Source organism: Barbus barbus, assembly GCF_936440315.1.
Source record: "Barbus barbus genome assembly, chromosome: 27".
NCBI classification, from domain to species: Eukaryota; Metazoa; Chordata; class Actinopteri; order Cypriniformes; family Cyprinidae; genus Barbus; species Barbus barbus.
The window spans coordinates 2,674,560-2,701,129 of record NC_136755.1 but is presented as its reverse complement, the minus strand read 5'-3'; the positions used below and the strand labels follow the sequence as shown (position 1 = coordinate 2,701,129).

General features: G+C 39.0%; 1 protein-coding gene across 1 annotated transcript; it reads right to left on the bottom strand.

The window, feature by feature from the left end:
• Window positions 1-13,680: 13,680 nt before the first annotated feature.
• On the bottom strand, window positions 13,681-23,984 carry LOC306847597 (splicing factor 3A subunit 3). The gene is made up of 17 exons (XM_079381638.1): window positions 23,732-23,984; window positions 23,238-23,285; window positions 23,069-23,121; window positions 22,888-22,993; window positions 22,728-22,800; window positions 21,221-21,312; window positions 21,054-21,136; window positions 20,675-20,813; window positions 20,339-20,407; window positions 20,160-20,227; window positions 19,904-20,011; window positions 19,283-19,352; window positions 18,937-19,101; window positions 18,575-18,685; window positions 15,904-15,994; window positions 14,805-14,860; window positions 13,681-14,570 (listed from the first exon to the last, which is right to left on the bottom strand). The coding sequence occupies exons 1-17, from the start codon at window positions 23,825-23,827 to the stop codon at window positions 14,493-14,495; spliced, it is 1,506 nt and encodes a 501-aa protein (XP_079237764.1). The 5' UTR covers window positions 23,828-23,984; the 3' UTR covers window positions 13,681-14,492.
• Window positions 23,985-26,570: the final 2,586 nt, after the last annotated feature.

Genomic DNA, 26,570 nt, shown 5'->3' with positions numbered 1-26,570 from the left:
GTGTGGACTTTGTTCACTGTGCAAAGATCCTGCGGAACAAGTTCCTTATACTGGCTGTTACAAGAACCTTTAGTCTGTGGGTCACGCTTGGACATATCGCTTGAGGGCCCTTTTCCTGCACTCAATGGAATTCTTCTCTCTTCTAAAGTAACAAATCTTGGGTGCCTACTACAGTCAGCTGGAAAAGACTTCAAAAATATGGATTTAGTTGCTGGACATTTGGGACTTCAGTCAAAACGTACAGTTGCTAAACTTCTTGAGCAATGGAGAGCTGCTCTCACAGCGGAAGAAATTAAGTTGCTGGAGGACTATTCTGAGGGGCTAAGTGTTCCAAACAATGATGATCCATTCCCTGTTTTGTTATTATCTCCCATTTTAGAAGATTGTAAAGGTGTTTTTTTTGTATTGTGAAGATGTGACAATAATTGGAGCTTGCTTCCGGAAAAGAAATGTTTAAATGTGTGTTAAATCTTTAAACAAAATGGTTTTAAATAATAGAGTGGATACTCCCTGGCGTAATGTTTTACAGTTGGAAGAGGGTGAGCACCCTGAATGGAAAGCGTTGTACAAGTCACCATTTACTAAGAAATTTGGGGATCTGCAGTGGAGAATTTTGCATGGGGTGATTGCAGTTAATGCTTTCATTTCAGTTTTAAATCCTGACGTTGGTCATGATTGTACTTTCTGTCTACAGAGAGAAACTGTATTTCATGCATTTATGCAATGTTCTAGGCTTGAGCCGTTGTTTACTGTGTAAGGTTATTACATATAATATTAATACGTAATTTAAACAAATAGTTTAATTTAGCTCAAAGGGAATCATTTATGATTTTATAGGGATTTGAACAGAATCAGCGTTACGGCGATTCACTGAACGAGCCGTATAACAAACTCTGCACTGGATATTAAAATCCCAAATATAGTGAAAACACTATTAAATAGCACAGTAACGAAATCGACAGATTAAGGCATTAACTTGTGAGCAGAAAACACAAGATACTTCTCTTTTAAAATATAAATCAGATTTTATTTATATAAACCTAAGACATAAACTAATCTAACACATGAACACAAGCATTCACACATTCACACGCTGCAGAAAGAGAGAGAGTGAGGAAAGGATGAGTTTAAGAGAATGAAAATGTGAAATCCCAAGTTTACAGCAATATGTGCTATTGCATAGACCTGAACAACCATCAATCACTTATTTAACCCTCGCTTTGAGTTTCTCAATGAGGCTAAAATTTATATTAAATACACCAATTAGAACCTGTTAGAATCTGGAGGTGTGTTGCTGGTTTTGCCTGTGTAACGGGGTTGTGTCCTCGTTGCAGACAGGGGGGGGTTCCCCGAAGTGTCTGATTGGCTGGAAGTTCAGTAGTCTTTGAAGTGACGTCTTTGGGCGTTGGCTTGCTGGACGTTTGAAGACGTGCAGTCGAAGCTGGACTTTGTATCAACTTACATTAACACACGAAACTCCACGGAAAGAAAAGAAACTAAAGTAAAATAATAAAATAAAATGAAGTAACGAGACTAAGTTGTTTTCCTTCTCATTATGGCACATGAGGCCAGAGCACGCGGTGAGAGGGACCAGAGACGAGAGTCAGAGAGAAGGGTACGAAGAGTGATGTAACAGAGAGAGTATTTTACGATGTCCTGAGGTTTTAAACTCAGCTTCTGGACCGTCCCATCTGGACGTCCCGACCAACCAGATACGGTCCTTGCTTAGCTAGGGTGTGTTCTTCACATCATAAATCAGCTTGTTATCAGTCACATGGTCCAAACTCTACAGGCCTTGGCAAAGCATACCTTTCTGAACATGATTTCATAATAAGACTATGATGCCTTTGACAAAGAATTGATTGGAAGAAACATTCACAGCATGCATTTTCGAGCTCATACATACTAAATATGCAATATTTATCTTTAAGGCTCGAGCTATTCAATAATGATTAAAAGCAAGACATACACAATGAGTGATTAAAACAAGGATATTAAAATCATATGTGGGGTTCTGCATAAAAATGTCCTTTTAGGATGATTTTATGTGCATATGAAAAATAAAGTCTTTGTATAGTTCTAAGGAGAACGAAGGAATGTTGGTTTGGACGGTCTTTTATGTGTGGAGACACGCCCGAAAGAGTCTGTAGCTAATGATTTTCTATCACAGGTTTACATGTGAACATCAGTCTTGATTACTTGCAACAAATTTGACAGTCTCCTTCTTGAATTGGAATTATCAATAAGTGTTTCTTTGTCCTCAGTGTTGTAAGTTGTTTGGTGACAAGAGGCTTGCTAAGTTAGGAGTTGCTTGCTCCAAACTAGATTTATGACGTCCTGTTCCTTAAGGCCTCTCTGCATTCCAGCTCCTCGGGTTTCAGTGTTCTAATGCATCTTAAAAATGGTCTGATTCAGTCTCTGATATCCTACAACTGTTTTACAGAATCTATTTTTGTGTTTTGGTGAGACGTTTTCTATTAGGATTTTTATTTGTGGTTTTAAATATGTTCAGAGAAAACGTTTTAAATGTCAGCTCTTGAATTTTTTATTAGGTCAAGCTAAAATGGCTATCTATGGTACTAGGAAACGCAAAATTGAACAAAACATGAGTTATAGTTTATTGGCAGTTTTTTTCAATTCAGTAAAATCTAGAATTCTCATTGATTTTCGTTATTTTAAAGCAATGAATGATCTTTTTTCTTTTGATTTGGTGCTGTGGTGGAGCTTTGTGTGAGGTTTTTGAAAACAATTTGGTCTTTGCTCCTATTTTGACTTAATGTTTGTTATTTAAATTTTCTTATTTTCTTTTTTTTTTATTTGATTGTCTGGATAATGTGATAATTGTTTGTAATAAAGTGTTTTCAAAAATCAAATCTCTCTCTCTCTCTCTCTCTCTCAGTTCAGTTCAAGTGTGCTTTATTGGCATGACAAAAACTATACATTTGTATTGCCAAAGCAATTGCAGCTGAGCTGCTTACAAATAGTGCACATACATATTAGCAGAAAGAATAATAATAATAATGTATTAAAGTATTTAGCATGTAGTACAAAATTAATTACTAATGTATGTAAGTATATAAACTAGAAGTAAAAAATAAAATAAGATAAGGGATTAGACAGAAGCAAAATGTACATCTAAGTAATATAATAAGAGTAATCTACATGTGCTGGAAACATCAGATCAGGACAGATTGAGTGTTTTCTCTTCTATGGTGACAGGCAGACAAACACAGCAGTTCTTGTGTTCTCCTAACAGATTTCTAGAGCCATACTATTAGCACGGACGACATAATTAATCAGCTCGATCAGGGAAAAACTGGACGAGGGGAGATCGCAGCTGATGACGTCATTGTCCAACCCAAGCTGAAAACAGACACAGAGGGAGGCATCAATCCAGCTCACCTCGTTGGAAAGCTCAAGGAATTCCTCCACATATCTTACCAATTCCCGACCATCCTGCCGCAGAAACCAAAGCCTGTCTTCAGCCATAGTCATGTTGTCGGTCCGGTATTCTGTCACGTAGCACTCGGGGCAAGGAGCGAGGAGACACGGAGATATTCCACCATGGAGTTTTATTGAACTTCCAAGCATATAACATGGAGCTTGGGGAAAAACGAACACATATGACGTTCAATACCGGACACAGGGGCAGGGAAACACAGGGCTTATAAACATGGAGAAATCAACAAGGAAGAACAGAAACAGGTGCAGGGCAATTACACACAGGGCTAGGGACTAATTAACTAATGAGCAGGGAACGAGGACAGGAACAGAAAGGTCAAATATGGATACGAGAAGCGGGGGAACTCGAGACACAGACTGACAGTCTGAACCCCGAACGTTATCAGGAAGGCTATTCCAGAGTTTGGGAGCCAAATGTGAAAAAGCTCTACCTCCTCTACCTGCTATCCCAGGTGCTATCAAAAGTCCAGACTTTTTCGACCTTGGGGAGCGGGTTGGATTGTAGCGTGGTAGAAGAAAAGTTAGATACGCAGTAGCTAAACCATTTAGGGCCTTATAGGCTAGTAATAATATTTTGTAAATGATACGGAACTTAATAGGTAGCCAGTGCAGAGACTGTAAAATTGGGATAATATGATCATATTTTCTTGACCTGGTAAGAACTCTAGCCGCTGTATTTTGGACTATCTCTAGCTTGTTTATTGAAGATGCAGGACAACCACCTAGCAGTGCATTACACTATTCCAGTCTAGAGGTCATGAATGCATGAACTAGCTTTTCTGCATCAGAAACAGGTAGCATGTTTCGAAGTTTGGCAATGTTTCTAAGATGGAAGAATGCTGTTTTTGTAACATGGGAAATATGATTTTCAAAGGACAAGTTGCTGTCTAATATAACACCCAGATTTTTTACTTTAGAGGACGTAACAGTGCATCCGTCTAGTTGCAAATTGTAATCCAAGAGATTTTGTGTATTTAATAGGAGGGAATTGTTGGTCATCCAATCTTTTAAATTTTTTACACAATCTATTAGCTTAGATAGTTTAGAAGTTTCATATGGTCTTTTTGAGATATATAGTTGAGTATCATCAGCATAACAATGACTAATCCCGTATTTTCTAATAATATTACCAAGAGGCAACATGTATATTGAAAATAGCAGAGGACCTAGGACAGATCCTTGTGGTACTCCATACTTTACTGGTGATAATTGAGATGACTCCCCATTTAAATGAACAAAGTGCTAAACCTTCTTAAAGCCTGCCCTTGAATACCAGTATAGTTTTGTAATCGATCTATGAGTGGTCTATAGTGTCGAACGCAGCACTAAGATCAAGTAATACTAGCAATGAGATGCAGCCTTGGTCTGAAGCAAGAAGCAAGTCATTTGTAATTTTAACAAGTGCAGATTCTGTACTATGGTAAGGCCTGAAACCTGACTGAAATTCTTCATAGAGATAATATTTTTGCAAGAAGGAGCACAATTGAGCAGACACAACTTTTTCTAAAATTGTGCCCATGTTGCTAGTCATTTCGTCTAGTTCATGTGTATTTATGGGTACACAGAGCAGTTGAGATAAATCAGGCAGGTTATTTGTGAATCTGTCTTTGGTGGCTGGAACAATAGTTCTGCCCGGACGATAACGCGGAGCCATATAATTAATATCAGTAATACGCAGCATGCACGATACAAGGAAATGATCAGTAACATCATCACTTTGAGGTACGATATCTATATCAGTAAGATCAAGTCCATGCGATATAATTAAATCTAACGTATGATTAAAACGATGAGTGGGCCCGGTGACATTTTGCTTGATGCCAAAAGAGTTTATTAGGTCAGTAAACGCAAGTCCTAACGCATCATTTGTATTATCAACGTGAATGTTAAAATCTCCAACAATTAGCACTTTATCAACATTAACTAATAGATCTGAGAGGAAATCTGCTAATTCTTTTAGGAAATCTGTATATGGCCCTGGCAGTCTATACACAGTAGCCAGAGCAAGAGATAGGAGAGATTTATTTTGCATATCTAACAGTGTAACATTAAGCAGAAGTATTTCGAATGAGTTAAGCCTCCTGGATCCTGTTTTCTGAGTAACATTGAGAATATCACTATATTTTGTTGCCACACCGCCGCCACGACCAGTCTGACGGGGCTCATGTTTATAACAGTAGCTTGGTGGAGTAGACTCATTTAGACCAAAATATTTATTTGGTTTAAGCCAGGTTTCAGTCAGGCAGAGTACATCAAAATTATTATCTGTGATAATTTAATAACTGCTTTGGGTGCGAGTGGTCTAATATTTAGGAGCACAAGCTTTAAAAATTGTTTTTGTTCATTTATTTTGCGTTTTTCTGGTTTAATCACGATTAGATTTTTTCTAGATCCTGCATTAAATTTATATTTTGACCTCGCTATTCGGGGAACAGACACAGTCTGTATAGATTGGACAACGCAAGTACTTCTATCTTTTAAGTGGGTAAAACAAAAGCCATCATAGCAGTTATTTGAGAATTGGCTTACAAGTCAGATGGAGCGTAGCGTCCTGGAGATGTCGCCCGACAGGAGTTCCATTCCGACTCTGCTGGAGTGCAGGCCATCAGCACGGAAAAGCCTAGGACGCTCCCAGAAAAGATTCCAATTATTAACAAAGAGCAGTTTCTGTTCTTTACACCATGACAATAACCATTCGTTTAAAGCAAAAAGTCTACTGAACCTTTCGTGTCCTCGTCGATACGTGGGAAGCGGTCCTGACACGATGATCGTTGTCGCGGGCGATGTGCTGCATATCGTCTCGATCAGGCTCCTGAAGTCCCTCTGCAGTGTCTCCGTCTGCCGCAGCTTGGTGTCATTAACCCCCAAGTGCAGCACGACACCACCGATGCTCTCATCGCCCTTCAGGATCGCGGGTATCTGCGCAGAACCATCGAGAACACGAGCACCGGGGAGAGTTTACCTTCAGCTAACGTAGCACGGACGTGCCGGATGATGGAGTCTCCGACGATCACAGAGTCGCATTCCGTCTCGCGGAGGGGAGCGAAGCAGTTCCGGGTGGAGATCTCGAAGACCGGAGGCGGCGGAGGGGGAGAGGTCATCGCCCGGGGCCTGGCTCGCGTCTTCCGCTGCTGGTGCTGGTGCACTGGTAAGATCGCGTCCTGGGTGCACAGGGTCTATGCAGAGAAACACACGGAGTAGAGGTGGTGGGAGTGTTAGCAGCATGCTGTATACTTACCCCGGACTTGTGAGCATCAGCCCGGGATGTTTCCAGCGCGGCTCTCCGCTCTCTCAGCTGGGCCTGCTTCTCCACCAGGTCGCGGATCTGCTTCTCCACGGCCTCCAGCTCCAGCTGCACCGAATGCAGCTCGAATGTGTCCTCATCTGCATTCAAAGGTAGACACAAATCCGCCATTTAAGCAAGTAACAGTGAAACAATGGTAATGTGTGTGAATAGAGTATTAGCAATCTAAGCGAGATTAGCGGCAGCCACGCTGCCGATGCTAACAGGCTATAAGCTAATAGCAGACTCGAGTAATCAAAATAAAACTAGTGATAACAAGGCGCTCTGATTGGTTTTGTTTTAGAATGCTATAGGGGATATATTCACACGTTATAGAAATGAAAATTATAGTGTATAAGATTGTTTTTAAGATAGAAAATAGACGATAAAGAATCAACTTGATGGAGCTCAAACTCAAAACACGCAGCCACAAATCAGCGCTGAGACCCCTGAATCGCGCGCTTTCAAAGCGTCCGTTCAAAATGATCACGCTGAGACAAATCCTCTCACATATCAGACCAGGAGATTGGTTTATCTCCGTGGATATAAAGGGTGCTTATTTTCACATACAGGTAGCCACCCCCCCCCCCCCCCCCCCCCCATCACAGGCACTTCCTGAGATTTGCATTCGAGGGTATAGCGTGCCAATTCACGGTCCTGGTTATGTCTGGCCCCTCGCACGTTTTACGAAATGCATGGACGCTGCTCTCTCTCCTCTGAAGCAGAGCGGAATGCGCATCCTGAACTATCTCGATGACTGGTTAGTCTTAGCCCAATCAGGGAGCGCGCTGCTCAGCGACAAACTCAGACTCCTCGCTTATATTCAGAGCTTAGGGCTGACTGTAAATATGCAAAAGAGCATGCTGGTACCGAGCCAGAACATCTCCTTTTTAGGAGTGGAACTGAACTTAATCAATATGCGAGCGCGTCTGTCGGAGGAGCGCTCACAAAAACTGATCAGCTCTCTTGCAGTCTTCAAATTAGGTCGTTCTTCCCTGCTAAAATGCTTTCAGAGGACACTCGGCCAGATGGCTGCTGCCTCGACAGTGTGCAATCTAGTGCTCCTACATATGCGAGCTCTTCAGCTCTGGCTAAAGAGCCGGGTGCCGCGCGACTGTTTGCATACGCTGACCCCTTGGTGCAATATGGCTCTGTTTCGCCGGGGTGTTCATATTGGCCTAGTGATCAGGAGAAAGAATGTTACAACAGATGCATCGAGCACGGGCTGTGGAGTCGTATGCGGTGCCAGACCAGCCTTCGGAACATGGTCAGAAACGGAGATCTCATGGCACATAAACTGTCTGGAGCTCCGTGCTGTTCACCTAGTGCTCGAGTGCTTTCTCCCAGACATTCTTCAACGTCACATTCTCATCAGGACGGGCAGCATGACAGTGGTAGCATTTATAAAGCACGGTGTGAACTCGCGACTACTGCTGCAGCTGGCGAGAGACCTCCTTCTGTGGGCAGATCGACACCTCCTCTCCATCCGAGAAGTACATGTCCCCGGATGCCTGAACTACAGCGCGGACTTACTGTCGAGGGGCGGGGTAATCCACGGGGAGTGGAGATTACACCCTCTGACAGTCAAAATGATTTGGAGTGTATTCGGCAGGGTGGAGGTGGATCTCTTCGCATCAGCAGAAAACACTCACTGCCCGCTGTTTTATTCACTGACACACTCTCCCCTGGGAGTGGATGCACTAGCTCACAGCTGCCAAAAGTACCCAAGTATGCCTTTCCTCCGGTGAAACTTCTGCATCGCATGCTTTGCAAAATCAGAGAGGAAAAGGAATCTGTTCTGTTAGTAGCACCGAAATGGCCCAATCAGCCGTGGTTCCCAGGACTGGCAGAGATGCTGGTAGCAATGTAGAGTGACTGAATTGAAAGGGAACGCTCTCGGTTACTTGCGTAACCTCGGTTCCCCAAAATGAAGGAACAAGACATTGCTCTTATTGCCGTGTCACCGAGCTCAGGATCTTAAAATGCAAGTTGCTTCGGTCAAGATTCTGAATGGATGACGTACAAGCACTGCCTTATATAGAGTGGGATTCCCGCTCATATTTTGCGTGCTTGAACACCATTGGCCAGTTTCACTGGCGTGATTCAATAAGGCTTCAGGAGTATTCGAGGAAAATGTATTTCCCATAGCAATGTCTCGTTCCCTCATTTCGGGGGAACCGAGGTTACGTAAGTAACTGAGAGCATTATAGACAATGGGTCATCATCTCCTGTCTGTTTCATACTAATATCACAATAGTCAGAGCCATATTGTGAACTGCTCACTAATTCCTTTATCATGAGTTTCCTGCTAGTTAATAGTGTGTTACTTAACTATGGAAAAGTAACTATGGAAACAATGGAAAAGTGTTCTAAAGTGTTAGACTGGAGCAGGAGATTGATGATCTGAAGAAGAGAAACACTGAGCTGGAGCAGGTTTCACACACAGACGATCACATCCATTTCCTCCAGGTAACAGAGATCTAGAAAAAAAGCAGAGTAGACTTTAGCAAGATCTGCTGTTACAGCGACTAAATTTACTGAGTCTTTAATTAACTGACATTTATTATCTGAAGCACACTGATTGAATAAGAATCATTCTGCTGCTGGGAATGTAGTCAGGAATATTGTCTCGTGATGTTGTTTTTACTGTAAAACTGGTTTCAGTCAGGTACTCTGCAGCAGTGAGGTGACCTGATGAAACATGCTAATAATAGAGACCAATACGCATTATATGACTCTTTTATTTGCCCAATTAAGCATTAAAATCATAGTCTTAAGTATGTTTAACCCTCTGGTACTCTTAGATCATTTTGTCCAATGTTTAGATTTTTTTTTTATTTTTCAGATTTTTTATTATTATTATTATTTTACTTTATTGGAATGGTACGAAGCTTGGTAAAGGTTGTGGCACTTGCTACATGAACACACACACAACAAAAAATAAAAATTATGGATATGATTTGAAAAGGTTAAATGATCCTGAAAAAACAGTCACACTTGTACTCATCACAGACAACAATTATGATCTTGTAAATGGAAACAAATGGGAAACTAATTTCTTCTGGAGGACACAATCGGGCCTGCAACCAAACAACATTATACTTAAATCTTGTGCTGTATATCAACCTGAAGTTTAAAACTCAACTTTTTAAGATGTATGGCTTTGATTTTCTCACAGTTTTAGACCAGTGGTTCTCAAACCTCTCCATGAAGAACATTTTGGCACATTTTGTAAGTCTCCCGATATCTGACCCACTTCAGGTCTTGCAGTCTCCACTAATGAGCTGATGAGTTGAATCAGGTGTGATAGATGAGGGAGACGTACAAAATGTGCAGGACAGGTTTGAGAACCACTGTTTTACAGTAAAAATATTTTTGTGTTTCGTTCATAACAATAAACGTCTATAGATGTTTTTTCTATTATGCGTTTTTAAAGAAGTGTCTTCTTTAAAAAGAGATAAAACTTAGGTGCTCCAGAGCATTTGAGAAATTGAATCTTCAGGTCTACGCTCAAACAGTAGTTAAGAGGTTATAAATTACATATAATTACTGCATAAATATAATTTATAAACTTTAACGTAACCTGAAAATGCAAAATATTAAAAACAAAACCAGCTACAATATAGTACATTCATTTCAAGGAAATTGAGGAGAGAAACAAAATCATCGCCATGTGAGGAGCAGCAGAGGGTTAAACTTCTCTCAATGATGCATCGTGAGACATTAAATCTTTATTCACATATTATTATTTAATTTAGTGTTTTAAGTGGGCAGCTAAACTTTACATTATTGAGGAATTAATTGAAAGAAAGCAGGGTTTTTTCTAGGCAGTCATGTTTGGAAGCTGGAACAAGAGACTTTTTATCTTTTTAACTTTTATCAAAAATGTCTCTCACTCTATATACTATTTTGCACTCATTATTATATTATTATTCCTTTTTTTATGGTTTAATGATTGTTATTCCTGTAGAGTCTTCAGTCTCTCTGAGCTCCTCCTGAATCTACAGAAAACATCTCTGTCAGTTTCCTCTCTTCTTTTGATGCTGTGAGAGAATCTGTCCGTCAGCTGAGACACAAACTGGAGGATTTCTGCAAAGAGGAGATGAAAAAGATATCTGGTAAAATATTAGAGATTCATCTTCTCTCTGTAATGAGACAAACACCATCTAATATGATCATGAAAATGTTAGAAATGTCTGAGGAATGGATACAGGTATCATTTTCTCTCTCAGTCACTCACAGTAACATTGTTCCCAGGACCAGAGAGGACTTCCTACAATGTAAGTCACTAACAAACACAATAACACACACTGAGATACTTCATCTAGTCAGTTTAGTTTAAGGTGACAGAAAATATTATCAGTGTTCACATTTACTTAATTTCTTCCGTAAGGTTCTAATCAACTTACTTACAGCTTACTCTGCCTTCTTGGAGGCTATTTACAGTAACTCCGCCAGCCAACGTTTGGTTACAAAACATGATCTTCTGACAACATCGGTGGCATTGGTGGTAAATCACGGGCCATTTTTGATGCCATCGACCCGCGTTTGAATCTGCCTTTTGCTGAACTTTCTTTTGTCCCTTTTCAAATCTCATATCACATCAGAAAGATGTTTATATTCAATAAAAATGAAGGAAATAATCAAAAAGTTGAAAATCTAGAATCAGGTAGGGTTAGGGTAGATGTAGGGAGGGCGAATTAAAATCATAATTTACACTCAATACGTTATTATTGTATACTGTTTCGTAATGCACTGCTATTTTAACTGTGTGAATAGAATCAATAGGCAAACTATTTGCTCTTAGTGTAACTAGCATATCGCTAAGAAATACTGCTATTTTCACTTACAGTAAATAGGCTAGCCTGTATCACTAATCACACTAAAAGTGCAAATAGCCGCTGCCTAATAATATTTCATACTAATTTAATAATTAACACATTTAATTTTAAGTTACTTTCTTAAAATCACTACAAACCAAATACAGATACATAACGTGATGATAAATTGATGTCCAATAGGGAGAGCGGGGCACAGAGTAACACTTTTTGACTGGTTCAGAGTATAATTTATTTATCCACAGTCATTTCAATACAAATATGACGCTTTGTTTCATAAATACAGTGTAGACGTTTTTCTTTATTTTTACCCTCAAATATTGGAAGAGAAATGTGACAACATGCCCCGTAGGTGGGGTACATTGTAACATCTGAGGGGCACGCTGTAACATGACCATTTGACAGCTTTAAAATGTTATCTGATCTTATGAAAAAAAATTACAAGACAAACTAAAATATTTTGTCAATAAAATAAAATCATTATTTATTTTAAATAAAATAATGGAGTTTTTTTAAGAATTAAAAGTAATCAGATTTTGGCCAAAATGCTTTACATGTCTTGAAATAATAATTTCTGAACATTAAACATTGATTGTCAGTCTTTATTCCCCTGTTTCTCGTCGTTTCTCATTAAAATGTATTAAAGTAAACTTACATCGCTAATGTCACAGAATAGCACGGCAGGGCAGATTGTAACGCAGTGTTGCATCGCACCCCATCTGCGCAACTGGAATTTAAAACCGGTTACTGTCTTCTGCTAGTTATCCAAGCATTAAAAAAACGATCTAAACTGATAAATATTCTGGCAAACTGTTTACAATCACGTTTCTCAATCTGCAAAGCAAACTGTGGCACAGCCACCAACCAACACATGATTGACATGACTTTAAATGTCTTTCTATGGCCAGCTAGGAGAACACTGGCCATGTGCTTTATGAGGTACCCATCATGTGTTGGTTGGTGGCTGTGCCACAGTTTGCTTTGCAGATTGAGAAACGTGATTGTAAACAGTTTGCCAGAATATACCCTGACCAAAATCTGAAATTTACTTAAGCCCTAAATATCATTTTACTACGGTAAAACAAATGTTCAGTGATATCTTCAAAAGACTTTTTAATTTTGACACACTTTTTTTCTCAATATAATGTTGATATGGCAACTAGTAAATACTGTAGATTTGATTTTAGGCCTGCATGTGAATGTGTGTGCATTTGTGTTTATGTAAAAAAAACTAAATGCTTAACCAAATAGAATTCATTTAAAAAAAAGAGCAAAGAGTTTTTACAGTTTAACTTTAACATCCACTGATTCGAGTTGTTTTTCTTCATCAGATTCCCATCAGTTCACTCTGGATCCAAACACTGCACATAAACTCCTCCGTCTGTCTGAAGAGAACAGAGTGGTGACTTACACTGACACACCTCAGCCGTATCCTGATCGTCCAGACAGATTTAATGATTATCTTCAGGTGTTGTGTGGAGAGAGTGTGAGTGGACGCTGTTACTGGGAGCTTGAGTGGAGTGGGAGTAATGGTGTGGAGATATCAGTGTCATATAAGAGCATCAGCAGGAAGGGATCTGGTTATGAGTGTGTGTTTGGATGTAATGATCAGTCCTGGAGTTTGTACTGCTCTTCCTCCAGTTTCTCATTCTGTCACAATAACAAAGAGACTGAGCTCCCTGTTCCCTCCAGCTGCAGGAGAATAGGAGTGTATGTGGATCTCAGTGCAGGAACTCTGTCCTTCTACAGCGTCTCTGACACAATGAACCTCATCCACTCAGTCCAGACCACATTCACTCAGACGCTCTATCCTGGGTTTACTGTTTGGGGTCAATCATCAGCAAAGCTATTATAACCATCTAGATTATAGAGAGAAGCACACATATGGCAACTCTGAGGTGCACGATACATCAGAATAGTTATATTTTATATGTATTCATCATTTGCACGCACTTTTATCCAAAGTGGCTCACAAAAGAGTATAGGTATTTTACTTTCTAATCTTTAAAGGGGTCATGACATGAGAAATCAAAGTTTCCTTGATATTTTGGCATATTAGGGGTCTTTGTACCATTAAAACATCCTGCGAGTTTCATAGCTTAAAACATCCTCCTCATTAAACAAGGCATTTATTTAATCAAGCTCCAAAAACAGCTCGTTTCGAAACGAGGGGCAAGATGGCGTCACCCGGGCACAAACATTTGCATAAACACTGCCTCCAGAGCAAAACACTCACATGTGATAGTTCACCTTTAATAAGGTGAACGCAACATTGAAACAGTGGAAATCTGCATTTTAAGATTTTATTTTTTTATCTCAATGATGATCCAGAGAAATTGGGTGCATCTGAACTAAATTCAGTCAAAGCAATAATACTTAAGAATACTTATGTCAGTGTGATACTGTTTCTTTCAATACATTTGCAGTTATCACATCTGATTTTTCTTTGTCATTATGATGTATGGAGTGTAGATTGATGTGAATGAAGAATAAAGGATTTTAGCATTAGGCTGCAACATAAAATGTTTGGAAAAATGAAGGGGTCTGAATATATTTGAGTACAGTGACCGATGCCTACTGAAATAAAACCATGTCACTGTTTGATTTTGTTGTACAGCAGGTTTAAAAAGTCTCCAGACGGGTTAAAAACAGCATGCTGCACAAGACAACATTTTTCACACAATGTACTAAAATTTATTTATTAATGAAAGTATTTGTCTCATATTTAAGACATCAAATGAGACAATGGGGAATAATCAAAGAGGAATAATGTACAAACTGATGATTTTCAAAAAGACATCACATTTCTCACGAACTGTGTGAAAGACAAGAGGACTAAACTCAGGATCACATTTCTGCTTCAGTATTTACACTGCGAGTATTTATGTTCAGAGATCTTGTCTGTTGTGCTACAGAAGCCCCTGTCGTTTCAGATCCTCATAAGTCTTCTTGTTGACCACGTTTCCGCTGGAGTCTTCATATTCCTCCTGCAAGATAAAAATACATATTTCCTTTCTGAACTCAAGATTTATTCCTGCTTGTAAACTTCACTAATCACTTCTCTCTCTCCAAAAGGATCAAATCAAGCAGCTGAAGCAGAGTTTTAACAGCTGATTAGCGTTGGTTAAACCAGATGCTTCAGTCAGAGCAGAGCTGTACAGCTGAATGTGACTTCCCTCACCGTAATGTCTGACTACTGAATGTGTTTCAGAATAACTCACCTCTGTGTCTGGCTGCCAGCGCTCTAATGCTTTCTGTGACTTCAGCTTTGACCAGACTATTCCAGAGAAGAGAGAAAAATGTACAAGAACAGATAACATTAGGGCCATTTTCCAGAGTCGTTTATTAACATTCATGAATATTCATTTATAGGTATTTTTCTCAACCTTTAAATGGTAGTTTGTCTTTCTATATATTTTCAATATATTTTGTAAAGCTCAGTGATATATGTTGTGCTCCATGCAACAATCTTGTCTTTTCCCCCATTTATTAATGTGTTCTTCTCTTATTAGATTAGATTCAACTTCAGTAAACAGAGGTACAGGATATACAGCGCCTACAATATGTTACATATGTACAGAATATACAGATAAGGCAGTACTATGGACATAATTTACAAATATTTAAATACTATCAGTATGATATACAGATGGGTGATACGAACATACTATACAGATGGATTATGCAGTAAATGTATGTACACTATGAGCAAAAACTATGAACAATTACAAATGGATATGAATAAGCTATACATTAAGATATATAAACACTAGTGCAATGAACACTGAAAGTGCATAGACAATTTCAGTACATAGTACCTAGTGTGTAGATGGATTTTTATTTTATTTTTTTAAACTGATTTAGTGATGGGAGGGGTGAAGAGTTTGTAGTGGTGTGTGAGGGGGTATCATTGGGCAGAGTTCAGTAGGGAAAAAGCTGTTCCTGAGTCTGCTGGTGTTTGATCAGAGGCTCCTGAAGCGCCTCCCAGAGGCCAGTAAGTTAAACGGTTATCATGGACAATTAAAATTTGCCAGAGGGACAATTATAAACCCGGTTATTTATTTTTTATTGAATGATTACTGAAAATAAATATTGGTAAAAATGTATCTGTATCTCCAACAAATAGCTTTTAGTGTCTTGAGTTTGAGCAGAAGGCTAGTAATGTCAAACTACAAAAACTTAATCCTGTTAGCAATTAAATATCAGCATGACTGGAGATGGAAGAATGCTTTTTAATCATTTATTAACACTAATTCATAGTACATTGCATGAATTAGGTGTTGTATGTACTGTATCTCTGTGATGAATTATTGTACTCACGGGACACTGCGTCCTCGATCTGGGTGACGTTGGCAAAGTGGGCTGTATTAGGAATGCCCAAACAGCGCATGCCGTGAGCGTGACGCCACTCCTGAAACACAGAAAACCAGGAACACCAAAGCTGTTATAGGCTTTTCAATACAGCACAACAATTAAGAGTAAAATTACAAATACTTGTTACATTTAGTCATTTTGCAGATGCTTTTATCCAAAAGTGACTTACAAATGAGGACAATGGAAGCAATCAAAATCAACAAAAGAGCAATGATATGCTAGTGCTACGACAAGTCTCAGTTAACCTAAAGCAGTACACGTAGCAAGGTTTTGTTTTTGGTTTTTTTAATTAAATAATTTTAAAAAACAATAGAAAAAGAATAGAGGAAGCTAGTGTAAGAGGCCTTTTTTGCCAATTGTATTATAATAAATAAAAAGAAAACTAATAGAAAGAATGCAAAAAGAATAGAGAAGCTAGTGTTAGTTTTAAGAAAACAAGCAGTTAGTTGATGAATGAAGTGCAAGTCTAAAATTTATTTATTTTTTTTAATTAGAATAGTGTTAGAGGGTCAAATAAAGATGGAAGAGATGTGGTTTTAGCCGTTTCTTGAAGATGGCTAAGGATTCAGCTGCTGGGATTGAGTTGAGCAGGTCATTTCACCAGGAGGGAACATTTAAAAGTCTGTGAAAGTCATTTTGTGCCTCTTTGGGATGAACAATAAAGCACCGTTCACTTGCAGAACGCAAGCTTCTAGAGGCACATAAGTCTGAAGTAATGAATTTAGGTAAAGGGGTGCAGAGCCAGTGGTGGTTTTGTAGGCAAACATCAATGTTTAAATTAATCTTGCTGCCACGTTCTGGATTAATTGTAAAGGTTTGATAGAACTGGCTGGAAGATCTGCCAAGACAGCATTGCAATTGTCCAGCCTGGACAGAACAAGAGCTTGAACAAGAAGTTGCGAAGCATGTTCCGAAAGAAAGGGCCTAATCTTGATGTTGAATAAAGCAAATCTGCAGTTTTAGCAATGTGGTCTAAGAAAGTCAGCTGATCATCAATCATAACTCCAAGATTTTGGCTGTTTTTGAAGGAGTTGTGGTTGATGGGCCTAACTGGATGGGGAAATTGGAGATGGTCCTCACTGTAGAACACAAGATCCAGAGGGTGTGGTTGGATCTAGATCCAACTCCTCCCACCTTACATTTACCTAAGCCTACCCGTCTCCACCCCCTGATCCCTAAATCCACCCATGCCCACCCCTAAACCTACCAGTCTCCACCCTAAACCTACCCATCTCCACCCCCTAGATGTAGATCCAACCCCGCCCCCTGGATCTTTGTTCTGCTGTGAGGGGCTTCTGGGAAATTGCGATGAAACGATGGGTTTGATGGAACCACAAGCAGTTCTGTCTTGGCAAGGTTGAGTTGAAGGTGATGGTCCTTTGTCCAGCAAGAAATGTCTATTAGACAAGCTGAGATGGAATGAGAGGTAGAGTTGAGTGTTATCAGCATAGCAGTGATATGAAAAGCCATGTTTCTGAATGACAGAACCTCGTGATGCCATGTAAACAGAGAAGAGAAGTGGTCCAAGAACTGAGCCCTGAGGCACTCCAGTAGCTAGATGTTGCGACTTGGACACCTCTCCTCTCCAAGATACCTTGAAGGAGAGGCAAGACTCAAACCACTAGAGTGCGGTTCCTGAGATGCCCTTTGCCAATAGGGTTGACAGGAGAATCTGGTGGTTGACCGTGTCAAAAGCAGCAGACAGATCCAACAAGTATAGAATATTTGGAATCCACTTGTAAGAGATGGGTTGTTTTTTGTGGTACGCTCAACGGATGAACATTTAGAGACTGAAAGTCGATTGGGGGATACATTCAAGGTTGCAACTGGTGCAAAACAACATCATTATCTCCTGAGAAAGAACAACGCGTTTAGGACTTGGTTACATCTCGACGTTGATATGTACTGGGTGCAGACTTCTGGCACAATATAGTTATTGTGAACCTCAGAAATATTGCTGAGTAATGGTTCATCTTTTGTAAATTGACACAAAGTGCATCCAACTGGGAGGGGGATCGAGCCTGATCAACTTGCTTTCTCTCTCACTTGGAGGGTTGTTCTTAACCCGCACCTAATTTTGAAGTATAAAACATGGGGTTTCTTTCAGTTTCAGTGGATGCTCAGCCGTGGGTTAAGTATACTTGGGCATTTACTTATGATCAGTATCAGTATTATTGATATCAGCTGTGTGTACCAACAATAAACAGTTGTAATTGCTTGATTAGTATGGTGTACGGACCTTTTATTGGCACCTTCTCTCGCCGAATTAGCACCTCACTGGTCCCACATTAGTTTTGAAAACCAAAACAGAAACCATACTAAAACACCACTCTTGCCAGTCTTAGGGCTTAAACAACAGAGTCTCGGCTGAATGTCCACTTCTGAAGCCAGACTGTTCATTTACATTTGTTTCTATACTTTACAGTGTAACATACTAGCAGGTATTTTATTTCACATTAAGAGTAGATCTCTCAATGCATGATTAGACCCAAGTAAAGATGCCAGAAAACATGGGGAAACTGCATTAAAAGTCAGTAAAATCACTAACTAAATTATAACTTAGATCTTGCTCCATTAATACACCTGCTACATAGAATATTTTTTCTTGCAAACTTACTGCAAAGTGCCTCTGGAAGGCTTTGGGTCCTCTGTATGTGTAATTCCCACAGATCTCACAGTTGTAATTGATGTTCAGGCCGTGCAGCTTGTACAGCCAGTATGGAATCGGCTACAGACAAACAAAAGATGAAGTTAATGACACACTATAAGCGTTTTAACACTAGAGCTGAGTGATACATGTGAACATGTGAAATAGTAAGGAGTGAAAAGAGTTATTTACTAAGGCACAGTCTAAATGATTACTACTGTTCATTATGTATTGGAGGGACTGGAATCATCTCAATGTCTAATTTGAATTTAAAAAACAGTTTTCTGATTCAATCTCTAAAGAACACAAATAACTACAATAAATCTAAACACCTTTCCATCCCAGCCGAGTGGCAGGTTTTTGGGGTTGTATATGATCTCATTATCTTCATCTTCACTCTCACTCTCACTGGGCTGCTCTTCATCCTCCTCGTCACGCTCCTCTCCTGTGCGCGCCTGCTTCCTCTGGACGTTCTCATGGGTCAGCTGCCTTTGCTCCTGCAGCACACAACAAAACACCCCAGCTTCAGCAACATCACTGTAGAGAATTCACACCAATGTCACCAAACCAAAACTCATTAAAAAAAAAAACAATTAGTAGGGAAAAACACTAAAATACAAGTATAAATGTGAAATGAGAGGAGACTAAACACAAAACTAAAACAGGCAGACTGCTTACCCCCAAAATCTCCACATATTCATAAATCTGAGCTTCAAGAAAAGCAATTTCCTTGTTGCGCTCCGAGTCTCTGCAGACAAAAGAACAAATGAAGAGCATACAAACAAATACATGTAACTTACAAAATTAAAGTTCATTGAAAGTAGGTGTTTTATATATTAAAAGTTTGTTTTATAGTAAAAGCAGATAACTCCAACAGTCGTTTTTTTGGCAAAAGCATATAACCTCACATTTCATGTTTCAGAGATTTCAAACAAAAACACGCTTTAATCTTTAATATCCTCAGCTGACAGTGTCACCTGACCTGACAATACTGGCTTTTTTGACAAAACGTGTTTAGGGTTCAGATCGCGCTATATGTGGAGAATAATGCACTGCACCCAGTTCACTTTTTTTGAAAGTGGCGTTTATCGGTTTTTGCAAATTAACTCTTTAAATATTAACTAAGACAAGACCAAATAAATACATCGAAGTTACATTATACAAGCAAATAATGCATATAAATAGGGCTTCATCTACAACACAAATCACAAATATTCAGTAAACAAGTCACTTGTTCCTGAATTAATTTAAACCTGAATGCATTGCATTATACAGTTTATCAAATTAAAACAGGCTTACTTCTTTGGTCCCTTGGCTTTTGGGTTTTTGGCAAACAGTGAGGGGTCCAGAGACTCCAGAGATTTGCCTTTAGTGCTGAACAGACGCTGGGCCCTCTCTTCTAGTGTGCTACAAACAAAACACACAAAAATAACATGTTTGGACATTACGAACAGACTCAAGAATCAGGGACTGCCAGTCCTATGAATGTTTTATTTGCGATCCAGTTAAATGTGAAACTACAGTTAAACAAGAGCAGGACAGTGTTCACACTCACCCTCCACATTTGAGACCCAAGGCCATGAGAGCAGACTTCAATCTGTCCAGACCCAGAGACGCCAGCTCCTGTAGAAATTATACACGACATTACTGATCAGGCAATAGAAATGTGTGTGTGAGACAACATTACTGAAAACATGAAAGTCACATTTTTAACAGACACCAAGAGAAACTGACCTCCCAGGACGAGAAGGCAGACAGATCCAGATGTGCTCCAGCGTGAGTCAGAGCACTACTCGTCTCTTTCTGTAACACACACATTTATAAAACACCTCGATTCATTCACATGCATTTAATAGAGGACAGCAGGACAATCTAGATGTAATAGATAATAGAAATCTCTTCTAATACTTCTATACTAACTTCTTTATTATAGCACTGATGAATATTAACGTCAATGAATGGTAATATATTGATATATTTGGAAAATATGCAGTCACTGCTGAAAGCGAAACTCTCAAACACATGATATCTGTGGAGCTCATTAATGTCGTCTCTGAAACACAAACCCACCGGCCAGCCTGGAAACACTCCACTCTCCCACTTCTTCTCGAACTCTACCAAGATCTTTCCATAGAGCTCATTCTGATCCAGCAGAGGCTTGACCCGATCCGTGTATTCCTGCAGGTACTCCAGCAACATCTCCAGATACCTGCAAGAGCACAGACATGAGATCCCTGACCCTGACCACAAACAACATACATCCATATCAAAGAGCAGTCTTTAACAACAAGAACTAAAATTACACTAAACAAGCCATGATTTATGCTTTAGGACTGAAGAATTTGAGGAAAGAAATTTGCAATTGGTTTACTGTGATTGTTTGTAAGGCTGCACAATCTGATCAAAAACTCATGTCATGTGGTATTTAAAATGACCACCTTTCACCTACTTCTTATACTCTGCATTCTTCCTGTCTTTAAAGATGTCAAAGAGCTGATCGAATGTGGACAGATAAGTCACATACTCCAGTTTCTAGAAAAGAGGAACAGACAGAAGTATAAGAATCTTTTGCTCAATTATCTGAAGATGGGTGAATCATAAGAAGTCAGGGAGTACCTCCACTCCTTTGAGATTAGTGTACTTCTGGTAGCAGTCATGGAGATCCAGGTAGCGTCCGTAACCCTCTTCATCAGTGAACTCCACCAGATCTGTGATCAGCATAGAGACAGTTACTGTCCATTCACAGCATGAACCAGCAAACATCAGTGACGCCTGCCTTATAGGGGTGGGCGATATAGCCTCAGAATTATATCACGATATTTCAAGAATATTTGCGATAATGATATTTACGACGATACCGAAAAAAAATATGGAACAACGTTTTATTGGTGATTGCAGCTGGCAGGCAGCAGCATTTATTAGTGCAAACACAATGAAGGGCTTTTCCATCCTTTTCCAACGAGCTACTGTCATTGATTACGGACTACTTAATTCAAAGTGTCATAAGCTGGCATCAGCAGCATTATAGTGTAATAGTAGTGACCAGTGTTGAGCAAGTTACTTTACAAAAGTAATTAGTTATAGTCACTAGTTACTTCTCACAAATAGTTAGTAACTGAGTTACATCATTATAAAGTAACTAATTACCAGGGAAAGTAACTATTGCGTTACTTTAAATTCTAATTCAAATAACTTGGATGCCTCTAATATTAAATGTTAAATTAATGAGAATAAATTATTATTTTTAAACATTGTACAATAATACAAAACAACTATTTAAAAATACTTATTTAACACTAAACATTTTTTAACATTCTAGCAGATATAAAGCACAATTAACTTAAAATTAATAAGTTAGTAAAATAATATTTTGTGGCCATTTTTGAGACCCCCTTCTTGAATCAGGCTTGCAAATAAAAGCAGAACATTAGAAAATATTACAGATCCCTATTTGAACACCATGTATGAATGTTATAATAAATGTATTAACAGAGCTGTACTTTGTAATTTTATTTTACAGAAAAACAGTACAATCACGCTACTAACATTTATGAATGTTTATGGAGCTTTTATTTTGACGGAAACCCGCAGGAAGTCCTCAGTGCTTCTTTATATGCAGATTTATAAATAATTCTCATTACTAATTTGGGAAGATGCACGCATCACATTGTCACAAGCCTTGTAAAAATTCATTAAAATGTTACTAAGCGACTGACGAGTAACAGTTCCAGCGCAGATGCGGTTTTTACTTCTTTGAACCCTGGAGACAGCGCCGTGAGCTCCTGCACATGCAATTCATGCACGTGTTACAAAACATAACATTCTGCAGTTTATTTAATTGTTGAAGGCTTGTAATGATTTTTGCATCTTTCTTGGGCAGTTTTAAATGCTTCCACACTGCCGTCATGTTTACTGTATTTGATCACGTTACGTCATTGTTCGGTACAATTCATTCAGTCTTATTGCGAAACCGAAAGAGGGTTTTCTGCTATTTTCGGTTGCCGAACATTCATTGCATCCTTAGTAAATACGCCATACATCATTGCGTCGCTATATCATGTACAAATGTATACTGGTGTTATTGTGGATGGTGTGATATGGCACAGCCATACTGCAGACGTACTTTGTGCCTCCTCACTGGGGTTGTCTTTGGCTTTCATGAGCTCTTCGAACTCCACTGACATGGGCACACAGATCTGGAAGTGACACACAGAACAAGCGGAGTGAATATTTTCACTCTGAGACAGAAGCGTGTCGTTCAGGACAAGGTGACGGCTGTTTACCTCATTAGGGTGTTTTCTGTGGAACTCCTTGATCAGTTTGAGGCGGTTGTAGAATTCAGCAAACTCGTTCGGTCCTGATATTGCATTCAGCTCCTCCTTCCTCATACTGATGATCAGACACACAAACTAAATAAGGCTGATATATTTCTATACTGACTCAGATGTGCTTGAGATGTCTTACCCATCTTTGTCTTCGTACAAGTCTCTGAGGTTTGCGCTCACTTCCATGTATCTCTGCAAGAATCAAACACAAACACACCAGCTGCATGAATTTAAACAGTTTAAATAACTATGCATTTGAGAATTATTAGGACACCAAAGTATGCAAGTAAAGCAATAATGAATCTTACGTCCAGCATAGCTCTCACTCGATGATCAGAGTTGATCTGGTCTCTCAGCTGATGAACAGAGAATAGAAATGTTGTGCTGAATAAGAGCATCTGCTAATGTCTTGCTAAAACCGTGGTATTGTCAAAATAAGAAACACAAAGCGCTCTCCTCAAAAAGAGCATCTGTGTTTATTTTCAACTCAAAACAAACCAATGGTTTGTCAATCATAACAACTACATATAGAAGTAATAAAATATACTATATAAAAATATATAAAACACTGAGAGAAAAGAAACCCGAGTAACATTAAATTATAAGAAAACTACATTATAATGTTGTTTAATGCGGTGAACAAAAAGTGTCATAACATCCATAACTTGCCCTTTTTATCTTTAGTCACTGTTAGGCGTAACACATTTAACAAGTGTTGGAATTGGTTGAGGGATTATGTTTATTAATAACATGATTAATGTGTTAGCATCATTTAAACTCATTCAGAGACCCGTGAAGTTACCGTGGCTTTTTTCGTCAGCATCTCCTTCGTTTTGGCGTCCATCAGTCTCTCTTTCTCCTCATGGTATCGGCGCTGTTGCTCTAAAATCGTTTCCATCGTGATTTATTAATTTCAAGATATCTGGATTATTCAGCTGTTGTTTAGATGATCCTGTGTACGCGCGTGTAACGTGAACTACAGGAAACAGATCCGGTGTTTATTCCACTCGACCGGAAACACGAACGAGAGAAGAAAGGTTCCTTCTTCTTCTTCTTCTTCTTTGAGGTTTAACGGCGGCTTGCATCCATGAGCGTTGCATTACCGCCATCTTCTGGGTTATTTTCTTGCGATGTTACTCCAGCTTATTCCCTCCAGCTTGTTTTCCGCGATCATATTCTCTTCATCAAACCTGCTCTAATTAAAAAATTACAAATATTTTTCTTTTTAAATTTTTTTCAAATATTACACCATTTTGCAGTATATCTTTTATACCTGCCCCTGTCAACCCATCTCTTATTAATTCATCCATCATAATTCTCCTCTGTTCTTCATACCTTCTGCAACTTATAAGTAGGCTACATGTTCTATGGTTTCTAATGACTGACGGTACTCGCACAAACCAGTAGGGTGCTTCCCTATAATGTGTAATGTACTATTTAAATTACTGTGTCCTATTCTTAATCTTGTCATCACTATTTCTTCTCTCCTAGTCCCTCCCCAGTTCCTCAATGTACCAACTTTATTTTGAATAGCATGCAAATGTCTTCCTTTAGCTTCCCTGTCCCACTTACTGCTTCTTTCCAGACAATACTCTTCCCTTCAGATTTTGATATTTTTATATTTGCTTCAATATTCTCTTTTTTAATTGCTTGTTTAGCTAAATTATCCACTCTCTCATTGCCCAAAATGCCTACATGAGCTGGGGAATCTCATTGCCTTTTTCCTTTACTCTTGCATATATTGCTAATATTTCATATAACAGATCCTGCCGGCTATTGGACATACCTGTCCTGAGACTGTACAGTGCTGATAATGAATCACTAACAATTAAAACCTTACTTATTTTGCCCTCCTTCCTAATCCATTCTAATGCCATCATGACTGCATATAACTCAACTGTATACACATTTAGATCATCCGTGGTTCTTTTGCTTTCCTCACCTCCTTGATTAACTATAAAAATGGCTGATCCAGTCCTTCCTGATTCAGGATCTTTTGACCCATCTGTGTAAATCTGGATATAATCTCTGTATTTATTACCCACATATCTGTAGAACTCAGCTACAAGGTCTACACTATTGTTTATTGCTTTAATTCTATGTAATTCAAAATCAGCTTCCATTGTTTCAATCTTCCATATTGGAAAGTCGGGCCATACAACAGTAGGGCAGAACTCTTTTCCGCTCACCCCCAACTCTCTAGCTGCCTCATCTCCTATCCACCCAAAGCTAAACTTTTGCGCCCTTTCCTTTTCCCAGTTCGCTTTCTTCGCAGGGTGACCATCACGATGTCCCTTAAGATTAATCCAATAATTTACCAGCAATTGTTTACGTCGAATGTCCAGTGGCATTTCTCCTGCTTCCACTTGTAGTGCACACACTGGTGATGTTTTTACTGCTCCTAAGCATAGTCTCAATGCTTTAGCCTGTATTACATCAAGTCTCGCAAGTACAGATTTGGCTGCTGAACCATACACCACACTTCCATAATCTATCCTTGATCTTATTAAGCTTACATATATATATTTCAGTGACTGATAGTCCGCTCCCCATTCTAACCCTGACAGACATCTCATTGTATTTATTACTGTTTTACATTTCTCCTCCACACTCTTTATATGTTCTACCCATGTCAACCTTGAATCAAAATGTACTCAAAGCTAAATTTATCAACTCTCTCCAAATAACTTCCATATAGTTTTAAATTAAAACCTTCATTGATCTTCCTCCTTGTAAAAAACATTACTTTAGTTTTTTCAACAGAAAATTTAAAGCCCCATTTTATTCCCCATTTCTCAACCTGTTGTATACCCTCTTGTACTTTCTTAACTATATGATCAACATTCCTTCCTCTTTTCCATATTGCTCCATCATCCGCAAATAGTGATCTCCCCATACCCGCTGATACATTTATATATATGTCATTTATCATTACTGAGAATAATGTGGGACTTATTACACTCCCCTGGGGCGTTCCATTCTCTGCTACATGCTTGCTTGACAAATCTGTCCCTATTTTGACCTGAATTGTTCTTCCTATCAAGAATTCCTTAATCCAGTTAAAAATTCTTCCTCTAACTCCCATTTTATACAACTTAATCATCAACCCCTCTCGCCACAGCATATCATATGCTTTTTCAACATCAAAGAATACTGCTACTATCGTCTCTTCATTTATTTGAGCTTTTCTTATTTCATCCTCTAAACATACCACTGCATAGTACCCCTTCCCCTCCTAAATCCACTTTGGCATTCAGTCACCATACCTTGCTTTTCCATAATATACATTAATCTCTCATTTATCATTCTTTCCATTAGCTTACAGAGATGAGAAGTCAGGGCAATGGGTCTATAATTTGTAGGCTTAGTTGAATCTTTCCCAGGTTTTCTTATTGGTACAATAACTGCTTCCTTCCAGCTGTCTGGTGCTTTACCTTCTTCCCACACTTTATTGTATAACATCAATAACTTCTTCTTCCCCTCCTTACTTAACTGCTTCAACATGCTATAACATACTTCATCTTTCCCTGGTGCAGTCTTCCCAGTTTTTGCCAATGCTCTACTTAATTCTCCCATACTAAATGGTACATTTTGTTCACCTTCAACATTTCCCATCACCCTCAGAGCCTCCAAATTTTCAG

Bases quoted from the DNA above. Each gene is read 5' to 3' on its own strand.
- LOC306847597 (XM_079381638.1), bottom strand. From the start codon at position 23,827: ATGGAAACGATTTTAGAGCAACAGCGCCGATACCATGAGGAGAAAGAG. The intron at 21,313-22,727 runs GTACGTCTGCAG...TGCTGATCACAG, and splicing joins CCCCAGTGAGGAGGCACAAA to ATCTGGTGGAGTTCACTGAT. The intron at 15,995-18,574 runs GTAAGTTTGCAA...TCTGTGTTTCAG, and splicing joins CCTTCCAGAGGCACTTTGCA to GAGTGGCGTCACGCTCACGG.